Genomic DNA, 17401 nt, shown 5'->3' on the forward strand with positions numbered 1-17401 from the left:
TAAGTCCCCGCTCACGCGATGCGCACGCGGGTATGCATGTGCACACACGCGATGCGCTTAGGTAAATAACATTTTTATACTTTCCCGCTCGCTCAATATTCGGCAATGCCGCCCCCCTCCTTGCCCCCCTCCCCCCGCGCGCGAGCAGACGCAGGACACCCGCCACGCATGCTTTGAGCGCCAGCGCGCTCAGCGCTAGCGGCGACTCAGCCTTATGGTAGCTGAGTTGGTGGCAGTGTTTCCAATTCTTCCCACACATGTTACACTGTAACTGCAACCTTATTCAAGGACACAGAAAAGCAGAGGAACTATGAATGTGTTCATACAGATAGATCCCTGTCTAACTAGACTTAACAAAGGGGTGGTGATGCAGGGTTTGGCTGGAAGTTAATGGGGGCTATGTACAGTGTCATAGGGCCTTAGTCTATGAAGTGTTATACCATTGATCCAGGGTTGCTGCATGAAAAGCCCCATCACACTTTGTAGAATAAAGCCTATAGTCTCTCAGCTGCAAAACTGGGGCCAATAAATGGCATCAGATTTATCAAATAAGTTTTTATTTTAAATATTTGGTGCAATTTTCCTGTTTTGCAGTTGGGGAACTTTAATACGTAATCACCAAAGTCTCTGTATATTAATACAAGTTGCTTATTAGCAATAACATGACAGTGTAATATTTAGCTAAGTTGGCAATATGATCAAAACTATATTATTTTTTTCATTTTTTAATAGTGTTTACTTAGCAATGTACAGTATAAAACACAAATAAATCTGTCCATAAGACTTGCAATCGGAGATAAATATAAATTGGGAGATAAATATATAATGGGAGTTAAATATATAATAAAATGAACATAAATTGCCTACACACATTTACATTCATTTTAAATACACTTTCTTTCATAAATAAAAAATATAGAAGTATGTTTCAAACTCTGCATTACTTTGCATATTCTCACAATATTTTCAAATTGCATGGGATATTCTAACATTGTAATCTAATAACAAATGAACAATATACAGGCTACATTATCATTTTATTCTGTGTGAGGTACAGTACCATGGACATTACATTCCCTCATTCTTTCACTATGTGCCTCCATGCATTTCACATTACCTAAAGAAGTATGCTTCTCTTTGCCAGACGTAAGAAGCATGATTGGCTTTAGAACCAATAAGCTTGTGTTTAGCAACAGTGTCGATCCGGAAGTTTCCATAAAATAGTGCCCCGGCAGTGTAATGAATGGAGTATTTGGTGTTTTAGTTCTAAACAATTTGGGGGGCTTTGGATTTTGAATTATTATTTTTTAAGAATGGGAATAAAAACTTAAAATAATTAGGTCAAACTCAAAAGTTAAACTTTGCAGGTTTTTTCATTCACAAACTCAAAAGTTTGCCTAGTTATTAGACTACAACCAACCTTCCCCCACACCCCCTAAAAATACCCAACAACAACTGAGTCCAAGGATGAGCCTGTCTCAGGTTTTGCTTTGAGCTTTGTTCAGATTCACAAGTGAGTTCTGAAGTTCGACCCAAACTAACTTGTATGGTGGCGAAGTTAGGATTTTGAAAAAACAGTCCTGTCAATTCTTACCCTTTAGAACTTTTCAGTACGAGGGACACATCGTATATTCTACACATTTTCGCAGGCCAAAGAAATAAAATTCTATTTATAAGTTTTATATATTTATATATTTTATAAATAAATGAATACCTTTTATTTGGATCTGTTTGGGGGGAAATCAGCATGCTATGATTCAGAACAAAAGAGAAATGTGACAATTACAAAGAACGGTTGCCGTGCTTACACTGGGAAATAATAAATAATGAGCAAAAATATATATACTTCAAGTTGCTGCAGGCCGGATAAAATATTGTGGGGGTGAATGTGCCTGATGTGGCCCCCGGGCCGTAGTTTGGAGACCCCTGATTTAGATGGGTATGTTATACAACAGGGATGGGCAACTCCAGTCCTCAAGTTCCACCAACAGGTCAGGTTTTCAGGATAGCCCTGCTTCCGCACATGTGGCTCAATCAGATTGAGTCACCTGTGCTGAAACAGGGATAGCCTGAAACCTGTCCTGTTGGTGGACCTTAAAGACTGGAATTGCCCGCCCCTGTTTTACAGACGCTAGTCATGCACGATCAGATTAATTTCAGGATGCTGCAGGTTAAGTACAAAAAAAAGTCCGGTGTCCAAACTTCCAGTTTTTATAGTGCTTAATCGGGGCAGTAAGGGGGGTGGGAGTTCTGTTGTGATTTAGAAGGAAAACAGTAGGATTTGAGCAATTCCATGGAATACCTTTCCTACCTCCAGGGCAAGTGGAAATGGTATATTAACTAAGGAATAGAAGAGAGGCAGAAAAGGCCAAATCCCATTTCTGTGAAACAAAGAGGCTTTTTAGCAGAAACAAGCCCTGATAAAAATTACAGTGGCATCGCAAGTCATTTCACCAGCATGGCCCCAGGCCGTATGTGAGCAACGAGGAAATAGGGGGATGCGGCAGCTCTGAAATACAAATACTAGAGTCCCATGTGCATTTTATATATAAATAATTCCATTCATTGTACAATATTTACTTTAAAAAGGGCCAGGTGGTGTTTACAACACCTCATATCACACTTTGAAAGCTGAGTGTTAGCGCCATATATGAAGCACAGTGGGATATTTGCCAGTTCATGGGGGAACAGGCCTGCACCCCAATCATACTGCAATCTTTTACACTTACAAGTAAGCATTTTTTTTTAAACAGTAGGTTCCTGTCATTGTGCCATATGTGGCGACCCCACATTTAGAGGTACATTGCAAGCCCTTGCACTGTTACTAAATCAATAGCAATGTAATGGTGTCCCATGGCAGTACAATAGTGGTCAATATTATTCACAATGGGAGTTGCTAGTAGCGCAAAGTTATTGTAATGCAACTTGCTTTTGTAATGGTACTGTGGGAGGGAATTACTCATCAAAGATATCCCCAGAGCGGCTGCCTGTACTTGCAACACTGGTATGTATATATTATATATATATATATATATATATATATATATATATATATATATATATATATAAGATAGATAGATATAAGATAGATAGATATAAGATAGATAGATATAAGATAGATAGATATAAGATAGATAGATAGATATAAGATAGATAGATAGATATAAGATAGATAGATAGATATAAGATAGATAGATAGATATAAGATAGATAGATAGATATAAGATAGATAGATAGATAGATAGATAGATAGATAGATAGATAGATAGATAGATAGATAGATAGATAGATAGATAGATATAGCAGTGATACTATACAGTTGTAAATTTGTTTTGAAATTTTAACTCCTTTGCTGCCAAGAGAATAACACATTATTTTGGAAAAGGCTGCATGTATCTATCTATAAGGATATATCAGCTCCATAAAGATGCAGAATCCTATTTACCTGGACGCGCTTTGTCACAAGACACCTTCCAGAGGCAAAAGACACCCTAAGGCCCAATAACTGGACTATCGGAATTGCAATGAAGTAAATCAAAATATGCCATTTTAAAAACTGTTTGAATCTTTTCAGTTCTATTTTGCAATACATTTACCATAGAAATATTATGATTTTAAGTATAGTTCCGGTTTTGGCCACCATTTTAAAATCCGGCGCAGTAATTTAAAATGTAATTTTTTTTTTTTAATTGAGTTATTCACTAATTTTTTCCCAATAAAATGATATTCATGTAGGAAAGATTTCTTGTAGAGGGAATAAAGCTGAATTATGTTTACACTACAGTACAGTAGCTTATGTTATAAACAAGGAAACATTAGCCCTATTTTCCAACCATATCTCCACTCTATTTTCCTCTTTCAACACTTGCAGACTCTCTTCATAACGATCCCTTAGGGTAATGTCTGCAGCTCAATTTAGGACATATACGTTGTTATTGATTATTATTAATATTTATCATGTTTGTGAAAATGTCTTTTCCCTGTGCTATTAATCTGCTGTGTTAATAAACGTCAGCGCTCCTGTCCAAAACCCTGGGGGAACCTGCAGTGAGTTGAATGACAATGAAATCTAGCAGCAGCAGCAGCAGCAGCAGCAGCAGCAGCAGCAGCAGCAGCAGCAGCAGCAGCAGCAGCAGCAGCAATAGAATACTGGAGCTGTAGCCAGCCTGGATCTCTTACAGTCGAAGATTTGAATGTAAAACAGCCTTGTGTACAACATTCTGCATTTATGTGAACTTTGTTGCAAAGTTCAGCAGATAATTTACTACCCTAAGATCATCAAATCTAAAGGTGTTATCTTATTTCTTTGCAGCCTGAAATATTTAGAAATTACAGTATAAACACTATGTTATATTTTGTTTTTCATAAAAAATGAAACATTTTAGGAATGGGTTTATTTGATATTGTTCATAATATTTTTTTTTACATTTCCCTTTGGTGCCTTTATCAAAGTAACCAAATTGCTGTTACATCAGTTAACATGTATGTCCATGCAATCTTTCTGTGATCGGACTGTCAGGAGTTCTCAGATGCAAAATGTGTCCAGCTAAATGAGCATATGCTCATGTTAACCCTTTTGAGTGTTACAGGTAGAGATGGGCAAATGTTTTTGGTGGTTTTAGATCCGCAGTGGATCGGCCAGTTCCTTTGGTCCACGGATTTCAGCGGATTAATCCCAAAAAGTGTGATTGACGTTTTGCAGATTTTTTTATTATTATTACCAATACACTCCGCGGATTCCACAGACCGTCGACGGATTTGTATGAATCCAATCTGCAGATTCAGCAATGCGTTGGTAATCTGTGGATTGGATACTAGAAATCCGTCCACGAGTTGTATCCAATGGCGGTTTTTGATGAATCCACATGGATTAAAACTGACCAAATCTGTTTGCGAATTTTACACAGCAAAACGGTCTTTGGGAGGAAAATGCGAGAAAGTCCGGGAAATGGATTTGGGTGGATTCAACCATAACTAGTCACTGCATATTAGTCACGTCGCGATCACATGGCCACGATGTTGTCACATGGTCATGATGTTGTCACATGGTCATGATGTTGTCACATGGTCATGATGTTGTCACATGGTCACGATGTTGTCACATGGTCATGACGTCACTGATGAAGAGGAGTGCTCCTCTTCTATTCCTCTCTCTGTCAGATCACTCAATCTCACCTCGCAAACAAAGCTACTACGTCACGGCCTGCGGAAGTTAGCGTTCCAGACGTGGCAACTACATCATTGGACACCCAATGGGTTAAGTCCTGTTTTGCAGTTCAGAGCTGTGTAGTGACCTTAACAGAATCATTGTCTTCTGTTTCTGAGGTTTAATGATGAAATATAAATCGGTGTCAATTTAAGCATAAACATACCCCTTGTCTAGGGAACTACTTGTGCTGCCGTTAACTGAGTGGCTTACAGGAGGCCTAATCCTCCGCTGCTGGGAGCCTGGGGTGATCACCCCTCTCAGGAACCCAATACATTAAGTAAATACACACACCGGGTATATAACAACAGTATTTACTGAACATCAACACAAATATATATAGTACACCCACCATATACTGCCCCACAGTGGTGTTACTGCCCCACAGTGGAACCCCTCCCCAAAGTACTGAAGTGCCTGGGCACTTAACCAACTATTGTCCACAGACCAGGCCCACCCAAAGAGTGTATGGAGTAGTGCTACCCACTGTGTGTGTGTGTAGAACTGCTCACTGGACACTACGTTCCTCCTCTCCATCCTGCTCCCGACTGGCGTCCTCACCGCACCAAAAGTATCTTTCTATCTATGCTTAGATTCTAGGGGCCATATTGGCCATTCGCGCCCATGTGACCTGCAGCCCCTAAGGCTGCTAGGAACTGTAGTCCCTTGTGGAGCCCTATTCAAGATGGCTGCCGCAACTATTACCCTTCTGCGCATGCGCCAAGTCTTGTGCATGTGCACTGACATTAAATATATCTGCCGCGACCTCGGGGGCTCCCTGCGCATGCACCGGCTACCATTGCGCATGCGCGATACCCAAGATGGCAGCCCCTGCTTGCCGGTGAGCCGTGAAGCTCCAGAGCACTGGAGCGCTCTCACTACAGCCCGGAACCTCACGACAGCAGCCCGGCGCCTGAGCGCTTCAGCAGCTGTCCCCCTCCCGCAAACCAGGAGGCCTACCCCAGGAAGTAATGTTGAGATATGTTTCATACATACAGCCTTTCTAAGTGCTTAAAGATGCAATCCATATAAAGCAGGTTGTAAGAAAAACAGATGAAATCCAAGATCTCTTGAAAAAAAAAACAGTTGTTAATTAACCTTAGAAATTATGAGTCACAATTAAGCAATAAGCTGCTAACATTTTACTTTGTGTGAGAAAACTGCGCCTATTTTATACACTTCCGAAAACATAAAAACCGACAGCAGGTCTGTCTGGAGTCCTATATTATACACAGAAAGAACCAAAGAAAATGGGGTCACTGTTGAGAATATAAACGTTTTGCTAAAAAGGTCAAAATATCATGTATGGTATTCCTTTCAGGTGGCACAGAATAATCATGTCTGTTTATGTAAGTAAACTAGAAGGTTTTCACTTGCAAAGAATCTAGTTTTCTGCACCATGGATATGGATACTTGAATTGTATCTTGTGAGCTATGCACACATGAGTCTTCCACTCTAATAGGCTTTTCTGTGAAAATATTTTTGATGCCTGGCTGACTAGCCTTTTACTGGAAATATAATACTGGCATTTAGTACTGAGTTATTTGGAAACCATCCCTGCTGCTTTTTCTGTACTCTGGAAAATGTGTTTTGGGGAATACTCCAAATTATCGTTACAGGCTTCTTTTCCGATTTCATGAGCCGAAATCCTTTAATTAAAGAACAGGCCTAATTTTGCCTGTATCAAATACCTGTCAGTCTTTTAAATCTCTATAAATTATACACTAGGGTTTACTGGTTCTAAAGATATTATTTAGATTTCTGAATGTATACTTCTGTGGATATACTGTAGTGACATTATTTTCCTCTGGCGCTTAAGCTCTGGGGACTACATGTTCTCAAGACATTTGTTCATTTTCTGCTAGCAGCAAAAAATCCATAGGATCTATCCATACTTTTTATGGGTTCAGGTGGGGAGATTTGAGGTTAAGAAACGGATCATGATAGCATGTAATCAAGCATGGTGTGCTTTCATTCCTATAACAGGTGGCCTTACGCTCATTTAAGAAAGTGATCTTAGGCAGTGTATTTAATCAATTTTGTATCCCATTGCATTTTGGTCTTTGTAGAGTTGGCTTTAAAGAAAACTAAAACTGTCCTAAAATAATGAAATATAAACTCCCTGGAATTACACACTTTGTTAAATGTTTTAAATAGTGAACTGGCTAAATATAATATTGTATAATCCTTGCAAAATGAACAATAAAACCATCGCAAATGTTGAGGAAGTTACTTTTTAAAACAAATCATGTCATTATTATTATTAAGATCATTTATTTGCTTTTTGCCAACTGGATTTTCAAGCAGGTCAGAATCGCTTTAATATAGTTATTTCTGCCAAAAACACTGACTCCCATTGGGCCGGAGCCAAAATGCTTAAATCCACATCTTTTTTGAGTCACAGCAAACATTTTTTTTTTTTCAACAGTTTTTTTTTTTTTTTTCATCGGACCACAAAGCCACGTGAGGACCAGTAAAAACCTAACCTATTGAAATCCTATCTAACTTCTGGGGTGTGCTGACCAAGAGTGTAAATACAAGAACTGTGCTGTGTGCATACAAAATAAAAAGCATGTGGATGTAACAGATATTCAGTTTAGCAGAGGTTACTTTGGATCAGTATTTTCATTACATTTTAGAAACAGTTACATTGCTAGCCTTTTAATATAGTAATGCTTAAGACAACAATTTATAACCCGCAACTCCAGGAAAAAAAGGAAAAGAAAAGCATACTTTAACCAGAAACACTTAAAGCATGTTCCACAAAATTGAATATGCAATAATTTGCTCCCTTTCCCACTTAAATGTTGCTGTGCTGGGTTTTCCTGCTGCTAACATAACTGGTGTAGCAAACCTTAAAACACTTTAGTGTCTAGCCACTGAGGGGGTTCAACAGTTGGAACATCTAGTTTCATTTTGTTCTTTAATTAATCCCATCAATTGTACAATTTTTGGGGGCCAAATTTAATAAAAAAATATATGTTCATTCAAATTCCAGCCGCTCACAAAGCGTTGTGTACTTACAGTAGGGGTAGATCCACAAAGCTCTGTTAGTGACTTAACAAGACTTGAGTTAACGTCTCATTAAGTGATAACGGGGATCTTCAAAGCTTATTAACGATGCTTTAAGTGTTGTTTTCACCCGTAACAAACCTACTATATGCTATAATGGACGTTAGTGCTAATAATATGTAAAAGAGTTGTTCCCTGTAACAACGCCTACCCACAGAGCTCCATTTAACACAGGGATGTAACGTTAGTTAGGTCAGAGCTTAAGGTGGCATTGCTCACATCCAGACCCGTAAATAGGTCTTTAACAGTCTGGGTAAGTGTAAGACCACAGTTAGGTATGATTTAGCTATCACATTGTTATTTACAGGGTTATTTCCCACTACTGTCTTCTCGTTTTCCCCTTTAATTAAACACCTGTAGCCAAGTCCCCTTGGACTACAAATTCTCTGACCCCTCTAGCACTGTAAGTCCCAGTAAAGAGTGGGTAGTGTTGGGAACAAATCCTGCAGGGCCTGGTTGTGTTGTTATATGTGTGTTACCTAATAGTTCAGAAATAGCCTGGTATTACAAGGGGGCCTATGACTGACAGGAGGCTGGCTTACAAGCCACTCCCTTGGGAAGGAAGGGGTTTCCCTCTAGAGTTTAGAGTAAGTGTTTCTGTGAGTTAGTTCTGTGTGGCCCTCCCTGCTATGAGGACGATGAAGTAAACCTCTCCTGGGTAGGAGGGGGCTGAGGCCTTGCCCTGTTAGGGGGTAAGGTATACTGAGGAGAGGTGCCTCAAGCCCGGGGTACTGCCTTCAGGGAATATATCCTGTAATGCTGTACTGAACCAAATAAACCCCAGTTATATCATCTCTGTGTGATGTTTGAAGTGTGGACTACCAATACGAGTTGCCCCAGAGGTTCATACTGGCAGCACCAGGATCCTCCTGGGCTGCAGGCGCTGCGCTGACTGAAGAACCATCTATTTTACCCTGTCCTGATGTCTCTCTATACCTATATCTTAGGCCTTCTGTTCCACCTCACAGGTATGCACCAGCATCACAATACACCGGTAGCTACATGATCTCACTTGGGTTGGGGAAAAGGTGCTGCAAATGGAGGCGCTGCTGATATAGTATCAAGACAGGCTTTTACAGCAAGATAGAAAAGAAGGGACTCTCCTACTATGCTAAGTCAGAGGGCCCATGGGTGTGTAGTGTCCATAAGGGGACACTATGGGATCTTAAGGACCGGGCACCCTAGCCAAAATGGAGCTACCCCATGAACCCCTCATCTCCAAATATATGCACGTGTAGTGTGTGTAAGAACTCTACCATTACTACGAAGAGGTGCAGGGGCAGTAACCCCTAGGCTTCACTGGGGGAAAGCTGCGGTCCGCACCATTCTTTTATAACAAAGAAGAAGAGGTGTGGGGGCAGTGCCTCGAGGCTTCACAGAGGAGACTACGGCCCACCCGTTGCTATTATAACTAAGAAGAGGTGTGGGGGCAGTGCCTCGAGGATTTACCGACGAGACTACGGTCCACCTGTGCTATTCCATTTTTGTGTGAGCAGGCAGATATCTGAGGAGGGGTGCCTGATCCGCAGGTGGCCCAAATCTCTGTTTGAGGAGCTGCAGCCATGCTAACACGGCCCCCGAAAAGGGAGACGTATTATGTGCTTGATCAATGTAAAATGACCGTTCCCTCTGAAAACGGGAGATGGCATGGCAGTTTGTGCAATGGTGCAAGACACGGTTGCAAATCTCAGGGCTTGGCGCGAAGCCTAGCCGTGCCCTCTTGGCCAGAATTATCCGGGATTGGCGCAGAAGCCAATTCCCACCCTGTTCTCTACAGCCGCACTACTGCATTACCAGAGGGAGGAGCTGAAGGCGTGTCTATCTGCTACCGAGCCGCGGATGTGGAGACTTAGCCACAGACGCACGTGGTAGTATTGCTGCACAGACGCACGCCTACTTGCTCCCTCCCAAATAGCTTTGACGATGGATGAAGAGAAAGGCACTCACTTTGTTCTCCCCAGTGGGTTGTTATTACATCCCCATGATGGGGAGAACTCGCTCCGGTTGGTCTGTGAATGGGTGGGACCTGCACTGGGATCTGCTTTCCGGTGCTCTGAATGCCACGCACCATACCTCTGCCTCCAGGGCCCTGGAGCAGAGACTTCTAAGATCCTGCTGAACACTGGGGGACTTCCCGATATCCTTGGGTTTTTCTGAGGATAGATAGAGATGGCTGGACAGCTGTCCGAGGCCACCAGCCCGATTTCTGGATAATGCTTCAGCACCTGGTTGGTTCTGAAATCCTGTATGAAAGCTGCAGTTCCCAAAGTATGGAATTGGGAGCGGTCTCGCTGGGAGCCCTGGGAACTGACCTCAGAGATATTTCCAGCACTGCAGAAGAGATCTTACTAGCGGACGTACCTGAGTCCACCCCGGCCGGTGTGCAAAAGCGTGAGTCCCCTTCTGCTATACCGTCTGTTGCTGCTATGATCCGAGCCTTAGAGGAGATGAACCGGTGCCTGGACAGGCCCGGCCGATGAGGCCTGCCCCACCCTTGGTGCCCCACTCCCTACAGGAGGAATCATCCACTGCTGGATCCATGTGCTTCCGGCAGGAAAGCGAGGGTGTGTCCATCGATGCGGTGTCGTACGAGGCCTCCAACAATCCCGAGGTAATGACCCCTTCATCACTCTCGAGCCCCACTGTCTCCCAGGGGGTGTCGATCCAGGATGTCGATAATCGCTGTGCCGATATTCCTGGAAGAATATCCTGGCACCGGTTGCAGTGCGTAGGCATCTGCGAGGCCCGAGATCGAGCCACGGCCTATGTGGCTGCTACCTACGCCTAGCAACCGAGCGAGCGGAAGGATCTCAGCTAGCGTTACCAACCGGTACTGCTGATCCTCCATGTTCTGCATATGCCCCTGCTGTGTTGGTGAGTACGCCTATGGAGGACCTTTCCTTGCAGCAGTGCAGGGTGCGGAAGCAGGGGCAGGACCAGCGAAGCCGCTAATCTGACAACTGGAGCATGGGAGGCCTTGCTAAGCCTCCGATTGCCGCTGTTCCCACTCCTGGGTGTGGACTGTTGCAGGCCATAATACGGACGACCTCTCTGGCTGCCGCTCAAGTTGGGGTACGGAACTCTAAATACCCCTCAGAACGAGACTTTGAAGTGCTGGACTTGCCCCATTCTGCCCCATCTCCCCGTTCCGACCATTCCCACAGGTCCCACAGGTGAACTTAGTCCCCGCGGATCTGACGGTGACCACAGTTACAGGCCCCGGTCTCCTCGACCTGTTTCCCCAGTATGGACTGTGGCCATTTCCGTGTGACGATTACCCACTTGTGACGACTAAAGTGTCTGAAGGGGCAGAACCCCTACCGTGGTGGGACCCATTATTTAGGGGATATGTACCCCATCTAAAGTGAACCCGGTTCGTGCTGAAAGGGGTTCCCAAACAGATCATTGGCGGTAGCCGGGCCACTTCTCTGCCGAGCAGGAGGCAGAAATTATGCGAGAGCACTGCGCGAAGATAGAGGCAGGCCTTTTCTTAAAACCAGTTAGTGAGCCTCTACGGGAAGGACCCATCTACTGGGTATTACCAGGTCAGGCCTACGGGCATAATTAAACCAAGAGTAGTCGTGCTGATAGGGTGTTGGTTCAAATGTTTAGACTGGAAGGGTATGATTATCCCTACCTTCCTGAATCTCTAATGCGAACAGCCGAAGTTTACCGGGATGAGTGGGTACGCGCAGCCATAATAGATTACATGAAGGTGCGGACCAGCAACAGTATGCACTACAGGGAAGACAGAGCCTGCTATCTAGTGAAAGTATGGCAGGTAGGCCAAAATGTGCACTTTGATAGAGTGGAGCTTATTATATGCATTGTAAGGAACCCCAACCCTCTCTAATAGCGTGTCTGAGATCAGATGCATTGTAAGGAACCCCAACCCTCTCTAATAGCGTGTCTGAGATCAGATGCATTGTAAGGAACCCCAACCCTCTCTAATAGCGTGTCTGAGATCAGATGCATTGTAAGGAACCCCAACCCTCTCTAATAGCGTGTCTGAGATCAGATGCATTGTAAGGAATCCCAACTCTCTCTAATAGCGCGTCTGAGATCAGATGCATTGTAAGGAACCCCAAGCCTCTCTAATAGCGCGTGTGAGATCAGATGCATTGTAAATTCTTCTGTATTTGGTACAATTTTCAAATGTCCTGAAAATTGCAGGGAACCATTTAGGGAGGCCCAGGGGAACCCAAGGGTTTCTAGATATCCCAGTTGATATAACACTGCCCAAAGCTGTAGAACACGTGCATTGCATATACCATTTTCATGCAATGGCTAAAAAGTACAGTAGACATCCCCAAACTCTGCCATTTGTAAAGAATATATGATTTTCTTTAATGATGTGAAATTTTGTGAAATCTCTCTCAAATGCTTCCATTAATTTAGGTCTGCTTAGCTATTATATATTTTGACTTGCTGATACTTATTACACTTGCAGTCAGAGACCACAAGCATCTTCAGACAATTTGTTTGTGAGATACTTTTAAGGAAATTGTTACAAGTTAGAACAGGGCTGGGTCAGCAAGTCTGTCTCTCTAAAGATGTGTCAATATACAGTATAAGTGATAGATGACTCCTTTGCTCATGGATGGACTTGTGATACAGTGCGGGGTCCACCCCAAGTGCTTGTGTGAGGCCAGTGACACATTATTAAGTAATGCATCTCTGGCCCTGTAAGCACTTACGGGCTAACGTACAAAATTCAGTTTCTATAAAGGAGCAAGGTATTTCTTAAATCAGAAGGCCAATTTCAAGATTTAAAAGAGATGTAGTGTTTCCTTAAGCTAACATTCTGCTGTTTCTGCCTCAATTAATAGTTCCAGTTTGGCAGCAAAAAATGTCCTTTGTAGAAGTGAAAACTGTAATTTTTGCTGGGTGCTATCCCCTCTTGGATTACATCAGAGGTCAATCATTAATATGCACCATGGGAGTTCCTTTCATTTCACTTTGGCCCACAATGAAGCAGTTGTTGTGCTTGTTATTATAGTGGAAACTACTGTTCAGTGGGAGTGCAGTCATGCTGCCTCATGTTTGAGAAAAGACAAATCTGTTCCTACATTGCTTCGGCTACTGGCATTGTTGGAGAGATCTGTGTTTTCCTTCACATTCATCCTAGAATCTTGAGTAGGAATGCTCATGGAATCATAATCACCTCCATGTTAAATGGTTGGTTTACACTAACAGAAATGTTCACGTTTTTACAAAAAGGGAGGCCATTTTGGGTGTTAATCATTTTTTTTTTGCAATGTAAGATGACATCATAGGAAAATCAGGTGGTATTCTTGGGGGTGCTATTGCTGTCCTCATCATTAATCTGCCATAGAATATACCCAGCTGTTGACGACTTTGTTTAATTTAAAATGAGAAAAAAAATGTTTCGCTGTACCTATCCTGGTGTATAAATGCTGCTCACTGATTCATTTCACACATTCATTTGCAACAGGGTTTAATTTAATCTGAGCTACAACACAGCTAATAAGTACAAGTCCATACTTGTAATGAAAATGTGTGGGTTTTTTTTTAAATGGTATTATTTTTAATGGTCTCCTGAAAGGATGCCAAGGAGTTATTAGTACAGCCATTAACCCATATCCCTTACTCCCAAACCACCGCGTAACCAAAGTCAAGAATTTCAGGTTTGTAACGCAAGAAAATAACATGCTATTGTGTAGTATGGATTTCCAAAGTCATAAAAAGCCATGTTCTTGGCACTGCCTCACAACAAGTTATGAAAGAGCGATTAGAAACACTCCTGCCATAATTGAAGCCTGGTTAGTGGTGATTGTAGGCCTGTGTTTCGACTGCAAAATGCAGTGGTACAGTTACAAATTACACTATACTGAATCTGTATATTTACTGAACATTCCCATGTAGCCATGCTAGAGAGAGCAGAGTGAAAGAGGAACATTTAAAGAATGAGCGGGACAATGCTTTTGGGTCCTACAAAATCATTTTATCAACGTGATAAATATCTGTCATTTTACCAAATATTATTCTTGTTGCATCTCTGGATATATTTAACAGCTTGGAAGCAAAATTAACAAGAACCTCACCATATATACAACAAAAGACGGGGATTCCCAATGCTACATCCAATTGACAAAACATATATGGTAATAAGTATAAAGTACAAATACTTCAATAATAATATTTTCTTCGTTATTTAGTTAAACCCTTAGGCCAAAGCATCATAAGCCTGCATACCAACATCAAGGTATAACCAAATTTTCAGGTCCTAACACTAAAACTGTGAACCTTTCCTTTTACCTCTGAATGAGGGGAAACAACCTCAGTTGGTCTTGTCCATACAGCAACATGAGAACCTCCCAAGTTAAAATGGTGGGGAGGGGTGAGCTCTGGGAGGAGGGGCCACCTACCTCCAAACAACTGTTGCCAGTTGGTGTGTGTGAACCTCACCATATAGTCAAGCTGATTTTCTAATTGTTAGTACAGGGGTGGCCAATTCCTGTCCTCAAGAGCCACCAAACAGGCGAGGTTTTCATGATATCCCTGCTTCAGCACAGGTGGCTCAATTAGTGGCTCAGTTGAAGACTACACCATCTGTGCTGGAGCAGGGATATCCTGAAAACCTGACCTGTTGGTAGCTCTTGAGGACTGGAGTTGGCTACTGCTGTGTTAGGACTAGCTCAGATTTCCATAGCATTTACAGCTCCAAATAGGCAATCAAGCCGCTGTTTTCAACCCTGATTTTATTTTAAGATTGCATGCACTATTGTTAAATAATACTTTATTTGATTCACTTGTAATGAGCTTTTATTGTATTTGACCAAATTAGGTAATGGGTGATGACTGTTTTTAATAGTGTTCTTAACATGCTACAGATTCATATTGTAGAAACAGCAATCACATTATATCAGAAGACCCTAAAAGACCTAAACATTGAATACAAAGCACAGTGTACCTCATTGTGTTTTTTGGTTTATCCAAATCCACTCCCCTGGCACCTATTTTCTAACTCCATGAATGCTAAAGGAGTTGATTTTTATCAACTAATAAACACAAGGAGGTATTCTGCAGTTTGTACTCAAACTATTATGTGAGACTCGTGAGCTTACTTAATAGAGATACATAATATCGGATCATCTATTTCTATGACTGATCTATTTTAATGTGTTCTTACATTTGTTATTGTTAGACTGTTATTACTCTGTTAGACTGTAATTTTAGCAATGAAGTTAAAGTTAAGTATATATTAAGTATATACATTTGCTTATTGGGATTGAATGCACCAATTAAGGGGCCTTTACTCTCTCTTTTTTGGTTTGTCTTTCTTAAAAAGATACACAATTATCCACTGCATAATTTACTGTGCTCTAACTTTGAATCACATAAAGATATCTAATTTCATATATGGTATCCTTTCTCCCTCAGGTGACAGCAGTGACCTTGTAAATAATATGTATGAGCCTGACCCTGATCTCCTTGCTGGTGAAAGTGCAGAAGAAGAAACTGAGGACAGTATCATGTCACCCATTCCTGTAGGACCTCCCTCACCATTTCCCACCAGTGAAGACTTTACCCCAAAGGAGGGTTCACCTTACGAAGCTCCTGTATACATTCCAGATGACATTCCAATTCCACCAGACTTTGAACTTAGAGAATCCTCCATCCAAGGAGCTGGACTGGGTATATGGGCCAAAAAGAAGGTTGAAGTGGGGGAAAGACTTGGACCTTACATCATGATGCAAAAAAACACATTAAAAGAGACCAATCTACGATGGGAAGTAAGTAAAGCTTGTGTCTAATTAATCACAGCCATTTATCATCTGTGTAATGTCTTTATAAAACTAAATTGGATAGTGTGCCCTGGAGCAGAAGGATATGGGTGGGAGTCAGTTTTCCGGTCAGATATTTATGTCTTGTAATTACATTGTGGTATTAAAAAAAAAAATGTTAAAGATTTACCGTAATACTTCATATGAGATTTGAATCAAATGGAGTTCCAATATGTCAATATTGTATTTCATACTCCAGCAGTCTCCAACTCGTAATGTCATTCAAAATGATTCTCTTCATTTTCGGATTCGTTAATATTGTCTTTACCTAAATACATTTGTTTGCACATCTTGATTTTTGAAATGTAAACATACAGACGTAGCACTCAATATCAGGGGTGTGTATGTGACTGACTTAGTCTTATTATAGTCCTGGTAAATCTTTATATCCTATTGGATCTCTTGATTTTTTTTCTATATAATAAAAATAATAATAATAATATAATAATAATAACATGTTCTTGTATGCGCTGCTAGTTTTACATAGAGCTTTACAGAGACATTTTGCAGGCACAAGTCCCTGCCCTGTGGAGCTTACAATCTATTTGTTGGTGCCTGAGGCACAGGGAGATAAAGTTACTTGCCCAAGGTCACAAGGAGCCGACACCGGGAAATGAACTAGGTTCCCCTGCTTCAAACTCAGTGCCAGTCAGTGTCTTTACTCACTGAGCCACTCCTTCTCCTTTTATTAGGGTTCACTTGTGCCCATACGAAGTATTTCTGAGTACCTTTAGTGCAAGCATGTCCAACACTTATGCTGGGAGTATTCTCCATTTGAACAAGTACTGTACTTTCTCACATCTTCCCTGAGTCCACTGCTCTTCCACTTCATGGAATGATCCATTTTCTAGTACCTTTATCTCGAAAATGCGCCCCCTTTAATACTTTATTTAACTCTTTAGATATTTAGTCTGTACCATATTCTGTTTCTCCTTTCTATGTTGTGTATCATTACTATTTCCTAATACATTTTCAATTCACTTTTAGCTGAATGTCAACACAGCTAATTCTTTTATGCTTTTCTGGAGAATTGGGCACATAATCCTTGGAAAGATGTAAAACATGATCTGTAAGGAAGCATCACCATCTCCTAGTATAAAATCTCTGCAACAGCGCTTCTACAACGTACATGGTTGGCACTACATCAATAGAAATACACATTACAATTATTATCATTTATTTATAATGCACCAACATATTCCATAGCGCAGTACTATAGGGTTGGAGGACGAAAGGCAATAAAATAACAAACATTAACATACATTGTTACAGTAGGTAAGGAGAGCCCTGCCCCAAGGATCTTATAACTATAAG

General features: G+C 41.5%; 1 protein-coding gene across 4 annotated transcripts in view; it reads left to right on the top strand.

Annotated features, from left to right (window-relative positions):
* The window catches only part of PRDM16 (PR/SET domain 16), a 621677-nt gene that overhangs the window by 162209 nt on the left and 442067 nt on the right, over window positions 1-17401 (top strand). For all 4 annotated transcript variants that reach the window (XM_075604889.1, XM_075604890.1, XM_075604892.1 and 1 more), the window contains exon 2: window positions 15684-16036. In XM_075604889.1, coding sequence (XP_075461004.1) covers window positions 15684-16036 — 353 coding nt within the window. The remainder of the gene's footprint in view (window positions 1-15683; window positions 16037-17401) is intronic.

This window comes from Ascaphus truei, chromosome 6, assembly GCF_040206685.1.
Source record: "Ascaphus truei isolate aAscTru1 chromosome 6, aAscTru1.hap1, whole genome shotgun sequence".
Taxonomy (NCBI): Eukaryota; Metazoa; Chordata; class Amphibia; order Anura; family Ascaphidae; genus Ascaphus; species Ascaphus truei.